Source organism: Dermacentor variabilis, chromosome 2, assembly GCF_050947875.1.
Source record: "Dermacentor variabilis isolate Ectoservices chromosome 2, ASM5094787v1, whole genome shotgun sequence".
NCBI classification, from domain to species: domain Eukaryota; kingdom Metazoa; phylum Arthropoda; class Arachnida; order Ixodida; family Ixodidae; genus Dermacentor; species Dermacentor variabilis.
In genome coordinates, this window is record NC_134569.1 from 61,184,669 (window position 1) to 61,202,118 (window position 17,450).

The window sequence follows — 17,450 nt, forward strand, 5'->3', positions numbered from 1 at the left end:
GGCTTTCTGAACACCATATATATATATATATATATATATATATATATATATATATATATATATATATATATATATATATATATATATATATTTCTTGTACTTGAAGAAACTTCATGTGACCTCAAAGAATTGTTCACTGAAGTGACGGCCTTGTATGAGAATTTACAAGACCTCATGATGAGAAGGAAATTCATAGAAGAATAAAGATGGTTAGATCGCATACAGCAGACATTGTCAGCTCCTGACTGGAAGCTTACCATTATCATTAAAAAGGAAGGTATCAGTGCATTTTACCAGTGCTGACATATGGGTCAGAGACTTGGTGACTGACAAAGAAGCTTGAGAAAAAGTTAAGGACCGCGCAAAGAGCAATGGAACGAAGATTGCTAGGCATAACTTTAAGAGACAGAAAGAGAGCGGTTTGGATCAGAGAGTAAACAGGTAAGACGATATTCTAATTGACATCAAGAAAATAAATGGAGCTGGGCAGGTCATGTAATGCGCCGGTTAGATAACCGTTGGACCATTAGGGTTGCAGAATGGGTACCAAGAGAAGGGAAACGCAGTCAAAAACGGCAGAAGACTAGGTGGAGCGATTAAATTAGGAAATTCGCGGGCGCCAGTTGGAATCTGTTGGTGCAGAACAGGGGTAATTGGAGATCGCAGGGAGAGGCCTTCGTCCTGCAGTGGACATAAAAGATGATGGTGATGATGATGATCGCTACAACGGCTCAAAGAAAGTTTAGAATGTTTAATCTAGCCATCAGGTAGTGATACGTGTGTGTGTGAGCGCCTTTTTTTCTCATTAATTGTGCTGGCACAGGCATTACCATATGTAACGTTCTCAAAGATGTTACATTCTATTTCCACGGTCCCTTAAAGAACATATATCAATAAGTTCATCTGTATTCATGCACAAATTTCTGCGACAATGAAAGGAAATGTGACCTAATAGGATGTATCTTCAAACAAGTTTGTAATCCATGAATAGCAAAAAATGTTTAGCACACAAAAAGAAGAGACGGGGACACAAAAGTGCTATGCTGCACCTGTGTCATCTTTTTGAATGTGTCCCTTTCTTTTATTTTCTGCTGTAAAATTTTTTGCTGTTCGATGAGTGAAAAGAAAGCTGCAGATGCAAAGTGCACGCCACACAGCTTTCCCGAACAAAGTCAATAAATAATTTCCAAATAGTTCTCTGAAAGCGAGCAGTCTCATTCAAACTTTTTGAAGCTGGAAAACATAACGATTTTATTTACTACAGCACTTCTCTAAATATATGATGTTAAATATGTCACTCAGTGTTTATTTTTATTTTTTCACTTTGCTCTTCCACGTTTTGGCTACTGTGAAACTGTCGCAAGTAGTAAGCTATGCTGATTCAGTATCTGCTCCATGAAACCAAAACAGAAAGCACTGTCAACTGTCAAACTCTGTCGAACTACTTGACTCACTAACAAACGTGCATAAACTCTGCCTTTTTAGCGTTCCTGTCATTGCGACAGAAAGTTGTCCGCAATTATAGAGAAGTGATTGCCCCAGCTTGCATGTAAATCTGTGAATGTGATCGTTTTGGTGCACAGGTGAAGGGGGACAAGGCTCTCAAGGTGTTCAGGGCCTGCTCCCTGGTCTTCAAGAATGACTCCAACTTGGCCTTGTTCCTCTTGCCACGAGTTCTTGTGTGTGTCCTTGCTGACACAGACGCAGCTGGCAGGGAACAGGTGCGACTTCCTCCTGCGTAGTTAAAGATTATTATTTACTGGTATTTAGTGGTTATAGACAGTGATAAATCAAGTCATGCAGCTTGAAACTGTGGTTTACGTCTGGTGACATTCTGAACATGTTGCAGGCTTCATTCAAGATGTACACTATTCATGTCATTCCTTAATGAAAGGAAAAATAATATCTGAAGGCACCTAAGCACTTCTTATGAGGTGTGAATGTGGAAGCATTAATGACCAGAACGCCACTTAGTGGTCCTTCGAGTTATGAACTCCTTGTGGGCAAGCGAGCGCGTTGAGACACTTGGCACGTTTTGATTTGCCTTACTGAGGCGCGGTTAGAATGTAGGCGAGAGCTTGCATGGACAAGGAGCATGCGGATAACACAGGCTTCCAAGAGCGAGAGCAAGGCTGGTGGTGTCGCGGCGTTGCCCTCTACCCTCACGCAACAGAGCAATGAGAAAGCACAACCAGACTGTAAAGAAAAATGAGCGGCATGCCTGCTCACTGTTCATCCTGCAGTAAGATAAAGAGACGATTTTATTGATGCAAAAGCATCATATGGCTCAATGAGCAAAAGAGCTGGTGTCTGTAGCAGCGGAATGGCACATAAATTCCCATTGGTTGTGATATCACAGCACGAGTGTGCCTCGATGAAGCAGAGTGGGTGAAAGGAAACACCTGCTGCTGCAGTAGCATGCCAGGTGTTTCCTTTCACCCACTCTGCTCTATCGAGGCACACTCATGCTGTGATATCGCAACCAATGGGAATTTAAGCGCCATTCCATTGCTACAGACACCAGCTCTTTTGCTCATTGAGCCATATGATGCTTTTGCATCAATAAAATCATCTCTTTATCTTACTGCAGGATGAACAGTGGGCAGGCATGCCACTCATTTTTCTTTACAGTCTGGTTGTGCTTTCCCACTGCTTTTGTCAGGACACCCACCTAGTTGACCAATGTAGCATGCCAGGTGTTTCCTTTCACCCACTCTGCTCTATCGAGGCACACTCATGCTGTGATATCGCAACCAATGGGAATTTAAGCGCCATTCCATTGCTACAGACACCAGCTCTTTTGCTCATTGAGCCATATGATGCTTTTGCATCAATAAAATCATCTCTTTATCTTACTGCAGGATGAACAGTGGGCAGGCATGCCACTCATTTTTCTTTACAGTCTGGTTGTGCTTTCCCACTGCTTTTGTCAGGACACCCACCTAGTTGACCAATGTATACTTATTTGCACATTAAGAAAATTTTAGGCATAACTCTTTCGGAGCAGGGCATAAGAAAAACAACTGAGCCTACCTTTGACCTGCGAGTTTCCTATTCAATAAAACTTGCTTGTGAACTAGTTGGTGCATTATGCTTATGAAAAAAAAAAGTACTGTGTAATAAACAGACAAGCACTCAATGGCCGAGACAAGAGCAAAACAATCCTATTTTCATCACTTCATTCTAATAGTTTGCTGCCCTCGACTGCATTTTTCTTCTCTTGGCACATGTTCTGTTACAGACAACTGGTAGTTACCTGTTCTCCAAATTACACATACTGCGTGACATAGGTTATTTTTGTGGGTGCAGGTAATGACCGAAGTGCTGGCAGTCCTACAGCATTGTGAGCAGACAGACGACAATTCTGGTCTGTTGCACCTTTGCTCCCAGACCATCTTCTCCATACTTGACTACCTAGCTGTGCGTGCCAAGATGTTCCGAAACTCTTCAGCTCCTGGGGCATCATCAGCATCACGTAGGTATTAAACATGCCTCGAGCAGAAGTGTGAAGTCAAACCCACTTGTATAAGTATGGAAGTGTTGATGGCATGGATATAAGTACTACCACCTATAGATATTTACTACTGTTGTTACCTCCATAATATCATTATTTTTATTAGTGCTTCTAATACATTGAGGTGTCATCTTGGTTCGCACAGTTGTATACACAGCATCTTTCTGAGCCTTGAAACATTTGCTGGGGATTCTTATGTTTCTTATGAAAGGTGCCGGCATCTGGTGAATGGCAGTTTCAGTTAAATTCATTGATGGTGAGTTATATTTGTGGCATTTAGTGCTCTCTACTTAATTTTGTTTCCCAGTGCAAGCGTGCCCAATCAACACTACTCTTCCAAAAAGTATATGAAGTAGAGCTCAAGGGTTTAGAGTTGACATTAGGTTGCACAGTGCTATTTCTGTGGCACCGCTAGTTCTATGAGAGACTTAAGAGGAAGCTTTAACTCATGCCCAACTCCGACGCAGCCTATTCAAATACATGTAAAACGTAAAAACGTTTGTCTGAAATAGAAATAACCCCTGGACCAACTTCAATGAAATTTGTTGAATTTAAGAGGGAAAGTTAAATTCTAGTGACTGTTGGAAGCGGAATTTCAATTGAGGTCCTGAATTTTGTTAAAAACGGTTTTAAAAAATTCGAAACTTTGAAGAAAATAGAAGCACAAAGTTTACAAATTCATAGCTCTGCATCAAGAGCAGAGACGGCATCCATTAGATCATTCAAAACGGACAAATTCGATACGTCATTTGATATCTTACGTGAATTTGTTACATTGTTTACAACGGTTCTGCAAAAGCTGTATTTCCATATTACTAAATTTTTTGATATTCATTTATAACACATAAATTTTGTCCGCTTTAGATGTACTGTCAGATGCAACTCACAGAATTGTATTATCATTATTCATTGCTGAGTTACAGAGTTGTAAACTTTATAATTTCGTTTTTTGAAAATTTTCAATTTTTGCCAATTTTTTTAATAAAAAATGGAGGACCTGAATGAAAAATTCGAAACCAACAGTCACTAGATTTTAAGCTTTTCTTTTAAATGCAACAAACCTCATCAAATTTGGTGCAGTGGTTGCTGAGAAAAAGGAATTCTCCTTTTACATGTATTTAGATAAGAGCACCTGAGCTAAAGCTTCCTCTTAACAAGTGAAGTGAACTGTCGATGCCAATGTGGCGAAATTTGAAAAGTTAGGGCTGCTGCGACACCTTTGCTAAGCAGTGTAGTACAGCAAAACCTTGCTAATGCGTACTCACTTAAAGCATACTAATAGTTCAAACACAGTTGTAATAAATCCCTCTCTAAGCCTTCATAGACCCTAATGTATTGGCTGACCACTTAAGCCATAGTGGTTAATCGTATGCCAACCGATCAGTGCATACCACAATCACTTTTTGTTGCATGATGGTTAACTGTGCCGCCTCAACTCGCAGTGTAGCTGATGCCACACTGTGCGGCAAAAGATCTTCTGCCTTTTCCGAAACTCCAGAGACCAGCTATCAATGATTCTGGCTTCAGCGCAAGTGTGCCGATGCCTATATGGATAAGTATTGGAAATGCACAGAGGCGTGGTGGCGGCCTCAGCAAGGGATAAAAGCACCGACAGGCACACCAATATGACTTGACCTCGCCAACCCTATTGTGATAAGCATCTTCAACTATCTTCTTGGCAGCGCCTGTGGTCTAGTGCATAGTGCCTGTTAAGCGGTACTGCACGCTTTTTATAAGTGATGACCCAAAAGCACCTTTGCTATCTGCCACCGCTTTGAGCGGGACTGCTTCAAGTGTGGATCACCTGCAAGAACAAAAGCCTCATTGGCTTTGCTTGCGAACGTGGCTAAATGTCGCCACGTTGCCTCAACGAGATATGCGCTGCAGCTGTGCGCAGCCAGGAGTGGCACAAGCACGAATAAAGTTAATTGCACAGGTGCTTCCATGAAGTTTAAAACAAGTATAATAACTTATACTTCAAGACAAGTATAATAACTGGCATTTGGCACTGGAAGTTTCTAGAATTGAATATAGCACGTGGGGATCATTTTCAGCTAGTTAAAAAAAATGCGGGTGCAGTCTTCCGGCAAACATGCATCATACTGTAAAGCAAGCATTCCGGCGCAATGATGGTGAATGCTTAGCCCACAACCCGCTGCACACAAATCACACGAGACAATCGGCACCCCGTGGCAGGAGTTACTGCATTTCAATAAGGCAGCACCAGTTCTTCCGCAATAGCAGAGTGTTGTATAAATGTGTGCACACGCACCAGGGAAAGCCTGGTGAATCATCTACTCAACCGATATATTCCCTGCCATAGTTTCAAAATGCTGCTTGGTATGACCTTTGTGCTATCACACGGTTGTGTGAGAGAGCTGTAATATTTTCACTGCTTTAAAAAAAGAAAAGCCTTCTACTAGTGCATCTTTTAGGTAACTTTTACTGTGGAATTGCATTTATTTTTTATTTTTTTGTTGGTAGTGGTGCTGCCCATCAAAAGATGTGTACTTGTACTCGGCGGTTAATGCGTACTACTGTTTAGTCTTTAGTTAATGCAGCATTCCTGGAAGATTTGTATTAATGAGGTTTCACTGTACTGTGCTTCTTACAAAGACTGCACTATGGTGAATGAAAGTCAAATGAGAAAATTCAAAACAACAAAAGCAAAAGATTTTGCTTGAGATAGGTAGCGTGTTTGTGTGGTTGTCTATATAACTTCAATATGTACCTCATACATCATACTCTGAAAGGAAGAATAAGCTGTACCCACTGTTATACAAAACTTCTCTACAAAATCCCCCCCCCCTTTTTTTTATTCTTTGAATTTTTCAGTTCACATATTATTTGTGCATGCATTTTTGCCTGTGTCTGACACCATTACGTTGCCTGCCCATCTGTTATGGACATCCTGGCCTCATGAATTGTGTTCAGTGATGACTGAAGAAACAGTGCTGAAACTTCACGTACGGTGTTGCAGCGGCAGCAGCAGTGCTTAGTGACGAGGAGGCACTCTTTGTGGCTCGTATCCCGCAAGACCTTCTGGCACGGGTGTCGTTCAACTGCCAGGCCTACACACGGGCACTGTTCCACCTTGAGTCATATCTCCATGACCGCCCTGAGTGTGTGCAAGAGAATCTGCAGTTGCTGCAGGTGAGCTTGCTGTTCTGTCACGTGTCTATGTTTTTTAGACAGTAGTGCTTTAAAAGCAGCAGCATTTACAGCCTTGGTTTTCGGCAAGTGCCGAGAGCATTGTTTCGGCAAGTTCAGAAGTTGTCTAAATGTTTCTTCAACACCTATAACTGTTTTGAAGCGCTCACAGTGGTGATAAAGAATTCTGGTGCAAGCATATCTTTTTAACCTAATAATCATCAACATTGCAGGGCTGTGTTCTATGTTCATTGTGAGTAGTAATGTCATGGTAAAAGCGAAGTAATAACCTAGCCTAATCTAACCTGACATGACCTAATGCCCACACTCAGGACCCACAAAGTCGGTTTCTATGTTTGTATCTTAAGTAGGAGTGCAAATACTGAATAGTTGATTTCGAATTTAGTATTGAAGTGTCAGAAAAATGTATTGCAAAGTTTAATGCTTACAGATTTTTGGCAAAAAGCATAGTGATGCACATGCTCGGGAGTCTCCTGCACTGCATAACAAGAATGTAGTAAGCTAGCAGTAATTTCGGTACATAAAAATCTAGATATACAGTATGGTCTGCTTTTATTTAAGTGAGCTCCAAATTAGTAGGGTATACTAGTGCTGAATACAGCTCAATTGTAGTATAAATGTCTCTAACATATTTTTTATCAGTGTAATGTCAGTTGAATAGAACTAAGTGACCTTTTTTACCTCTGAAGCTCAAGAATTAGTAGTTGTTCTGATTATCAGGCTCTTAGTTTAATACTGGACCTTTGTATTATGGCTATTATTGCATAGAAAGCTTTGCTTTACAGTTCTCCTTCAAAATACAGAAGGGCTTTTCACTCCATATGGCATGTGGGTTATCGTAAGACCAATCTGCGCAACAGATGAGAGCATGGACCGCGCATTACGTGACTCAACCACCACTCCACGTGCGTGTCTATCGTTGGTGCTTTGGGGGTCAACTGCGGTCGGCGCCAAAAGTACAGTAGGCGCCTTTTCAATGTTAGGTTCAGCCTGGCTTGCCACCTGTCAAAGATCTTGAAATCAAGAGGGTCAAGGGAAGCTCACGCGATGCCCCCCGCCCTCTCCCCTCGTCTGTCCCCCGTACGAATGCAGCTGGGCAGTCAGTGAACTGGTCACATGACATTTTCGCGCCCACCGTGTAAAGCCAAGCTAGTTTTTTCTTGCTCGAAGCAACAAAAAAAGGCTGATGTGCGTCTACGAACGGCATCAGGAACAAAAGGCAGCCGTAAAGTATGTCGCAAGATGGCGGCCATGAGCAGCAACTTTATTGTTGCCATGCCGTACACTCGCTTTCGTTTGCGAGGCAGTTTGTTGGCTTTCCGGGTGTCATGCGGCTGCTGCGAATTCATCTGCGTCGATTCGGCACCAAACCGCAACTTTAGTCACCAACACCTGACAAAGCATGCAGCGCGCGCCGATTAGGCCTAATGTCCTAGGCAGTGTGGCCATGACGAAAATTCACCACTTGCCGATGATGTAACGGCCCCAAGCATAGCCACACATCCAGCTAACCTTACAAGCAGTATAGTAGTAAAATAATTCCAAAGGAGCACTACTGAGCAACTCCATAGTAAAGACGCCCAAAAGTGACCTTAACAGAAGCAGATGTGGGCAACCATTTTGTAAACAATGTGACTGCTAATATACTGCTCTGAACTGGGAAGGCACACTAGCTCAAATACAGTCAGCCCTGACTGCAACAACAAACCCGGCAGCAGCAAATTATTGTTTATATCAGACGCTTAAATCTGTTTGCTTTTAGCCATCTATTATCTATTATCTTTTATCTATTTCTTTTATTATTATTAATCTATTATCTTTTAGCCATATTCATGTAAAATAAATGTCTTAAATTGAACTGTACTTTGATATATCAAACTCTGAATGCGCACAGTTTGCACCGTAAAACCAATGTCCTTCTTTATTTTTATTTTTTCTTCTTTCTTTCTTTCTTTCTTGCATGCTTTTAGTGCATGTTTTATACCAATCATGCAACTGGGCACACTTTAGCAGCATGTTCATATGTAACAAACATAGTAATTGGTATAGAATAAATGGTCATGGCCTATGATGAAACACAACTCTATTTACATTATTTACAGTAATTACATCGAATGCAGTCCATGACGAATGCTGTCTTTTCTCCTACTTTTTCGTCTTCTTCATGCATCCGTGCTCTCGCATGCCATGCAGTTGGCTTCTTCTTCTCTAGCTCTTCGAAGAAAAGTAAATATTCAGTGTCCTTCGCACCCCAGAAAGGCGTGCAGTTAGTCTGTTAGAGCGAAGAAAGTTCAATTGGGTACAGAAGCTGGATGGGTCGGCGTGTTACAGAGCCGTTTGGAAGCTTCACCGAACAGGTTCTTGTCACATCCTCCATATTTTGATCACGTCCTCGATGTACTTCTTGGATTCGTCCCGTCTTCCATAGTTGTCGTGAGGCATTTTCTTCGTAAAGAAGCACAAGATCACCAGCTTTCAGATTGTTCGAAGGTCGAACATTGGCATAGTGCGCTGAACGCAGGCTAAGAAGATATTCTCTCCTCCATCTTCTCCAAAGGTGCTCCAGTAACTGATCACGATGAAGCCACTTTCTTGTGACTGTAGAAAATCTTGACCCTGGAGTATCGACATCTTCGTTGCGGTAAGGAAGGCCTGTTAGTGGTTTACTGGTCAAGAAATGAGCTGGAGTAAGTATTTCCATTTCTGCTGGTAACGTTGACAAGTAAGTGAGAGGCCTAGAGTTTACTACTGCCTCTACCTCATACAGTACCGTTGTTAATTCTTCTGGCGTAATCTTTACCTTGCCAAGGATCTTCCAGAGGCTGGTTCTCACAGTTCTTATCAATCTCTCCCAGAAGCCGCCTCACCGTGCAGTTCTTTCTGCGATGAACTTCCATTCTATTCTTCTTTGATAGCAGTAGTCTTTTAGCTCTCCACTGAACAATACTCTTGCCAAGGAGGTGATTTCCTTTGATGCTTTCCTGAAAGCCTGCACATTGTCTGTGTTTATTACATCGGGCAAACCACAACGCGATACGAATCGAAGAAACTTGAGCAGAAAACTTTCTGCTGACAGTTAGGTGGTTAATTCAAGGTGTACTGCTCTTGTGACTGCACAAGTAAATAATACAATGTAGCCCTTCAACGTACTGTCTTTCATGTAGAGACGTCCAGCAAAATCAATTCCAACTGCTTGAAAGGGATCAGATCGTTGTACTCGTTCACTTGGTAATGGTGCAACAGGTGTGCTGCTGGGCTTTAAGTATGTCTTGATGCAAACGTTGCATCCTCGGATGACTTTCTTTACAGTTTGTTTTCAGCAGGGTACCAAAAATGTCTCTCTAAGCTCGGTAAAGATATCTTGCAGACCACCATGGAGTGTACGCTTAAGGCAGTCTCTTATGACGAGTTTTGTCAGATGATGAAGCGGAGGCAACAAAATCGGATGCTTAACTTCTTCTGCTTCCTGTGAGAATTGCAGTCCACCTACACGCAACCGCCCTTCGCTTTCGAGAAAAGGATGAAGCATTTTCGGATCTGAATTGCGATCCAGCTGTAGTTCCTTTTCAAGCTGATTGACTTATTCTGCATAAACATCCTCTTGAGCCACCTTGATCCAGTAATTTTCAGCGCCGCTAATGTCTTCGGCTGTGAGCTGTGGTTGGTCCCTGATGCATTTATTTTTGCAGTTTTTGATGAAACGAAATACCCATGCTGTTATTCGTAATACTCTTGTGAGGCTTGAGTAACGTTCAAGGTCCAAAATAGGCAACAACGTTCTCACATGTAAAACTTGTACGACGACTTTTGCTTCCGTTAAGTCTATATCATTACTCTGTAATTCTGCCTCAAGGGTGTGCATGGGCCATGCATCTCCCGTTTCTGTCAACCATGGTGGTCTTTTCCACCGCACTGTGTTTGTCTTGAGAAACTGCAGCTGAACTCCACGTGTAAGGTAATCCGCAGGATTATCAGTCCCAGGACAATGTCGCCATTGGCTATTGTCGGAACAGCCTTGAATTTCAGCCACCCTATTCTCAACAAATGGTTTCCATTTCTTTGGAGACCCCTTTATCCAATGCAGTGTGACCTTGGAATCCGTTCAAAAGAATGTTTCTAACGTGCACTTCTCAAGGGCACTCTTCAGAAATTTCGCTAACCTTGCTCCGAGCAAAGCGCCAAGTAGCTCTTGTCTTGGCAAAGTCACTTTCGGCGTAGGCGCCACTCGTGACTTCGCCATTATGAGGTGGCTATGAGCACAATTCTCTTGGTCAAGGATTTTCAAATATGCACAAGTTCCATATGCCCTCTGACTTGCATCACAAAATATATGAAGCTGCATGGAGTGACTTTCAAGCCCAGTCTTGGCCCAATGTAGTATAGTCGTAGAAGTAAGGTGCTGCAGACTTGAGCACCAATTTTGCCACTGTAAAGCAAGGTCCGAAGGCAAATCTGCGTCCCAATCTGTCTGTCTCTACCACAGCTCCTGAAACAATATCTTGGCTTGAATGATTTGCCGTGGTTGCTCATTGGCTATGGTGTTGGGCTGCTGTGCACGAAGTCACGGGATCGAATCCTGGCCACGGCGGCCGCATTTCGATGGGGGCGAAATGCGAAAACATCCTTGTGCTTAGATTTAGGTGCATGTTAAAGAACCCCAGGTGTTCAAAATTTCCAGAGTCTTCCACTACGGCATGCCTCATAATCAGAAAGTGGTTTTGGCACGTAAAACCCCATAAATTTTTTTGGCTTGAATGCTGAAGGGTGCAATCATTCCGAGCGGGTCAAATATCATTGACACTGCTTGCAGAACATACCTCTTACACGGCTTCTGGCCTTTTCCCAAGAAGCATAACGCTGATTTTGCGGCTACTGTCATCTTGTCTGTTAGAGGATCCCACAAGAGTCCCAATATCTTTACAGCTCCCGATGGGGCGCTATCTCCTTCAGCCTTGGCAATAAGATCTCTCAGCAGTTTAGAATTTGATGACCATTTTCTTAGTCGCATTCCAGCGTCTTCCATTATAGCATTTGCTTCTCTGTATACCTTTGAGCTGAATCCTCACTATTGGCTCCTATAAGCAGGTCATCAACGTAGAAAGAAGCAGCAAGCAACTTGGCCGTTTCTTCTGTTTGATCCTTTACTCCCTTCAGGTGGTGTTGAGTAAGAATGGGCTTGCTACTGTTCCAAAAGGCACCGTTGTCATGCGCCATTCCTCTATTTTAGGATCGACTTTTCTCTTAGAGGGTATACCCTTGAACCATAGGAATCTCAACGCATCTCTGTCTTCCATTTTTACGCGAGTTTGGAGAAAGGCTTTCTCAGTGTCAGCCGTCAGAGCAATACGGTTCATACAAAAACGTATGAGAAGAGCAACCAAGTCGGCTAGTAGCTTAGGTCCTTTCTCGAGATAGTCATTGAGGGACGATAAATCAAGATCATGAATAGATGTGTCAAAAAAACTACTCATACTCGAGTCGTCGACTCACTTCGCACAACAGCGTAATGCGGCATGTAGTAGAGCTTAGAGGGTTGCGCATCAATTTGGCTAGGTACTCTCTCGGCGTAACCCATATTCATATAGTTCCTGATGGTGGTATCATATTCTACAGCAAACTCTGGATTGTTCTTCATTTTCTTTCCGAGACACGTCAGTCTCATCTGTGCCTGCAATCGGTTATCTTCTAGTTGTCCACAGCTTTCTTTTCATGGAAGGGCTACTTGGTAGTCACCGTTGACGAAGGCGATATCGTGTCCGAAATTTTCTAGCACCATATTAGGTTCCTTATTTGGAGTGTTGTTGACTGGCACAATCCCGATGCCCTCTAACTCCCAGAACCTCCGAAGAAGATTGTCGATAGAGTCGGTAGATGCACTTACTCGCAATACGCCTGCGTTGAGTGTTGCTTCCAAAGAGGTGTTAAACGAAAGCGGTCCTTGTAACATCCAGCCAAATGCAGAACCCAGCGCCACCAAGCCTGCCTGGCCGTGGTATCATTTCATTTCTCCGGACATGAATTGCCGCAGCTGGTCAGCACCAGTTAAAAGGCTAATACCAGGAGCAGCAGCCATGCCCAGTAACAAGAGCTTATCTGCAAGAAGGTGTCTGTTGATTTCAATGGTTCTTACAAAGTCATGCTCGAGTGGTACTTGAACAACATCCTTGCGGAGAAACGGTACTTCAATGGCCTGTACCAGGTACTTCCGATTGTCATACTGACTGCGATGTTTTAGTTCAACAGGGTGATGTTGTGTGGTAACCAAGCTTGTCTGTCCAAAAATATCTAGCTGTAAATTAACAGATCAAGTTCTTTCAAGCCAAGTGTCTTGCACACATCTCCACGAATGAATGTGCGCTGACTTCCACTGGCTACAATTCACGTAGGCCCTTTGCTTTTTTCTGATGATCATGCCCGAAATGTCTTCAATAAAAGCTCAGCATCCACGTATGCACGAGGGCTGGTATGAAGACTGTTCGTGGTTACGGGACTTTCATGTTCCGTCTTCTTAGGTTTCCACTTGGGATTGCACATTGAGGAGACGTGTCTTCCTCTGCATGTTCCATGCTTGACTTTTCGACAACAGTCTTTGGCAAGATGTCCTCTCACGGTGTATCGATAACATCAGTTCTCTGTAGCCAATTTCTTCAACTTTTCTTCATGGTTGATGCTGCTGTCACAAACTGAAATTGAGTGCTTTGAAGACCCACAGAAGAGACAGTCCTTATCTCTAACTTTTGAGGAAGACTGCAGGACAGCGGTTGTTTGTAAGGTGGAGTGCAAGTTTCTTCTCTCCGCAGGTGGTTTAGCGCATTTCTTTCCTTTAAAGTCATGAACTCCACTTCTTTCTCGGCTTTCAACTTCCACGTGAAGATATGTCAAGAGTTGTTGCAACTCCTCTTCGGCTGTCACTGTCATTGAGTCTTGCTGTTGTACAGAGCCTGAACTGTCGATAGCAGACGTTGATGACTTTGAACTGTGTTCTTTTCGGTAATAGCCAATGACAATGTATGCTGGCAATGCCTTCAACAGAATGTCCGTCATCGTAGTTGCGTAGCTGGCAGGACTGGCGCTTAGACCTTTCAGGCCTCTGATATGGCACTGCACATAATCCAATAGTCTTCGAAGATTGTCTACATCTTCTGAGGAAGCAACTGCTGGTAGTGTGTGCAGACGGCGTAGATGCTCCTGCACAATGCAACGCTTATCGCCAAAACGACTCTTTAGAATTTCGATGGCGTTGTCGTAGCACTCACCTGTCGCTTGTAGACCAGAAATTGAAGTTGTTGCTGCAGCGCTCAGAAGATTCTTCAAATATTGGAATCATTCTCCTTTCGTCAACTTTTCGTTTTCATGCACAGACACCTTGAATTGCTCCCAAGAAGCAGGCCAATGACAAAGCTGATCGTCAAATGTCTGCAACAGTAGAATTGGAAGCTTGATTGATTTCTGCACGGCGCGATCGAGTGCATGTGATGAACCTGCAGCTGCGGAAGGGGCAGTAGTAGAGCACTGATTTTGACAGAGCAGCCACTCCCGAGCCTTCTGCTCCCCCAACATTCTTCGCGCAGCATCTTGATAAGCCAACGTAGTTTCAAATTCTGTCGTGAACTCGGGGATAGCTTCTTCCATCTCGGTGTTAAGCTTGTCCAAGTCCGCATTATTGGCGTGTAGTCGTTCAATCAAAGATGACATCTTTGCACTGTCAGCGTTTTCAATCACGGCTTTCGCTTCATTGATGAGACGCGTAGTCATCTGGCGTCGCGCCATTCGCTTGTCTTTGAGGACTTTGAGGCGGTTCATCTTGCGTTTCAACAATGTGTGACCTCACTCACCTTCTCGGATGGACGCTGAGTAGGTGTCTTATCACGGCGAAGAGTAACGGCGGATGGTCCGATCAGGTCGTACCGTCTGGCTTTCGGAGGAGGTTTCCCCTGTCCTTACGGCATGCTGTCTTCGCTTTCAAAGTTCTCTATGAGCACTCCAGGCTATTAGAGTCGTTGCAAGTACTACCAGCAGATTTTGGCACCAGATTTTTAAATAAATGGTCACGGCGTATGATGAAACACAACTGTATTTACATTATTTACAGTAATTAGATCGAATGCAGTCCATGACGGACACTGTCTTTGCTTCTACTTTTTCGTCTTCTCCGTGCGTCCGTGCTCTCGCGTGCCGTGCAGTTGGCTTTTTTTTCTCTAGCTCTTCGAAGAAAAGTAAATATTCAATACTTGGGTTGTGGTATGACGCATAACTCTTCCCCCATTTGGGAGGGGAAAAGTGAGCTATGTATACACAAAAATGCTGCTAAAAAAGACAGTTGCTGCTCTGATGAAGACAAGACTCCTTGTCAAACTGTTGGCTTCAGCAATGTTCCTTGTTCAACTACTGCTCATCACACTCATAGCAAGGAGGTTCATCGCACATGCTAAGCTTTATGAGATGCTGCAAATTTCTCCTCTGCTTCCCACGTGCCACGATAGTTTTGCAATCTCTTCCTGTGTCTATCACTTGGCCAATGCCTGTTGGTACACACATTTCCGTGTCATAGAGTGTTGATGTGCAAGTGTAAATTCACATCTCCCATACCATGTGACCTATAGCTTTGGTTCTGCAGCATAAGCATTGTGAGATGAAGTTTAGTCGAAAGCATGGGTGTTACATTTGTCAGAAATATGAATTTTGTGTGGTGTGGAACATTTAATCCATTGTTCATAACTATCTCACCTAAACCGTCCTGCGAGTCTGAGCCTGTATGAGATGAAGGGGTGGAGCCTCCTAATAATTGCACAAGTTTGCTGAAAGCATTAATGACAGTAAATGGCAATAGAGGAGACTGAAGTTTGGTAAAGCCTGCTGCATAAAATGTGCTGAACAGAAACACGCTTCTTGGGTTGCCAATGATAGCTAATTTCAGAATTCACTACAGCAAACTTTATTATGCATTATAAGTTTCTCCTCTGGTAGATCTGTTTCCTTTTAAGAAGGTCACCAGCACATGTTATTTATGTGTGAATTGGGTTCTCTGATACTTACTGAACAAATATATAATCACATGCGTTGTTGAAAAAATTTTATGAGCAATATAATGGTGGATATGTTCAAGTTTAAGACAATTCAGCCTGTGGACTGCTTATGTATGTCTTTTATATTGCTTAGGAGTTTAGATGAGGCAGCAATTTTTCTTTTCGGTCATCCTTATTTAAACATTTTCTTCTGCGTCATCATAGTATTCCTGCTTTCTTGACAGTGTGATTGCGTTTACGAATTTCAGAAAGTGTATGTGGCGCTCGATGAGCCTGATGGAGTCGCCGGAGTGGCCGCAGTTCGTAACAGTCAGCCATCTTTGGAAGACCAAATCATTGAGCACCAGGCAATGGGTGAGCTTGCTGTTGCTGGCCTAGCACCACCATTTTCCTTGCCAAATTTTTATAGTGCAAAAGACATGCTTTCTCTTGTGGCTGAGGAAAGCCGCAATACGCTGTCAATATTCTCTTTTTCTTTTTACCTGTCAGAGCAATGAACTTTTTTTCTTCTGTTGTCGATATTGAACCTTGATAGCACTTAGATCACCATAAAACTGTATAAAAGTAAATTACAAAAAAAAATGTTGCAATTACAGCTGTTTTCCTGTGCTCTATACTAAACGCTTTACACCAAACAACGTGTAGCTGTCCTTCAACAACACAATATTGGTTTGAGCACGTTGATTTCATTAAAATTTAGTGGGTTTATGCCTGTTGCTAACTGCTGTTACTTAATACATCCAGCAAGCAGTTTCAGCACTGTCAACTTGTAACAACAGTTTCAACAATGTAAGCTGGTGTCACGGTGGTAGTTTGCTGCAGTCCTGATAGTTTGGCCCTGCAGTGCGACACTGTTTTGCATTGCCATGCAGGGAAGCTGCAAGATGCTCTTGCGTGCTATGAGCGAGCACTGCGACTGCCCACCTCTCAGGCATCTCATCATCAGGGGCTGCTGAGTTGCCTGCTCTGCCTCGACCAACCGAGCACGGCCCTCACACATGCGTCAGGCCTGCTGGCGGAGAGGTAACCAGGCTCTGCCTGGTCTCAGCATTATGCCTCAGGGCGGGACAAATTTCACAGCGTCTCCCTTGAAGTGACTGTCGGGGCTATAAAAATGCTTCCGGGATTTATTCGCTATTAGTTTTTTTTATTCAGTGTGGCTGTATTTGCCTTCATGGCGTACTGAAGCGAACAAATGTAATAGCAGCATTCTATGTTAGGTGTAGTGCCCTTCTACCTGAACTGCAAGATATGTATGTACCCTGCTCCTCTGTAAAATTCTTCAGCATTAATACGTCAGACTGCACATACTTGCTGAGAGGAGTGAGGTTTAAAAAAGAAACACTCGAAAAACTCATAATCTGTTTAAAGAAACATAACCAGAAACCTTTATTTGCACGAAGGAATACCAAAAGATAATGACGTGCTCATAAAGCAATGGGACATTGCACTCATAACAGAGGCACTACAACAGTGCACAAAACTGACTTCCATTCTGACTTGCAATATGCAGTTGGGACCATTGTGTCAGTTTAATCTTAAACTGCGTGCTTCTGATGTCGAGACATTGCTCACATGATGTGAATAATTAATTAGTGACTGCCTTGCATTTTCACAGCCTCAGAAACTGGTCCCACAATGTGTGTACAGTCTGGGACCCTGACATCTGATGTCTAGCTGTTAGTCCCTTCCCACTCAATAGCTAAGCACTTAAGTTTGTGGTTATGTGTGTCTATTTC

General features: G+C 43.0%; 1 protein-coding gene across 2 annotated transcripts in view; it reads left to right on the forward strand.

Moving 5' to 3' along the window:
* mei-41 (ATR serine/threonine kinase meiotic 41) overlaps positions 1 to 17,450 on the forward strand; it is a 131,246-nt gene that overhangs the window by 61,613 nt on the left and 52,183 nt on the right. For both annotated transcript variants that reach the window (XR_012825986.1, XM_075680723.1), the window contains exons 35-39: positions 1,584 to 1,721; positions 3,310 to 3,475; positions 6,495 to 6,667; positions 15,960 to 16,065; positions 16,584 to 16,734. Coding sequence is in view for 1 of the 2 variants with exons in the window: in XM_075680723.1 (XP_075536838.1) it covers positions 1,584 to 1,721; positions 3,310 to 3,475; positions 6,495 to 6,667; positions 15,960 to 16,065; positions 16,584 to 16,734 (734 nt within the window). In the remaining variant the exon portion in view is untranslated. The remainder of the gene's footprint in view (positions 1 to 1,583; positions 1,722 to 3,309; positions 3,476 to 6,494; positions 6,668 to 15,959; positions 16,066 to 16,583; positions 16,735 to 17,450) is intronic.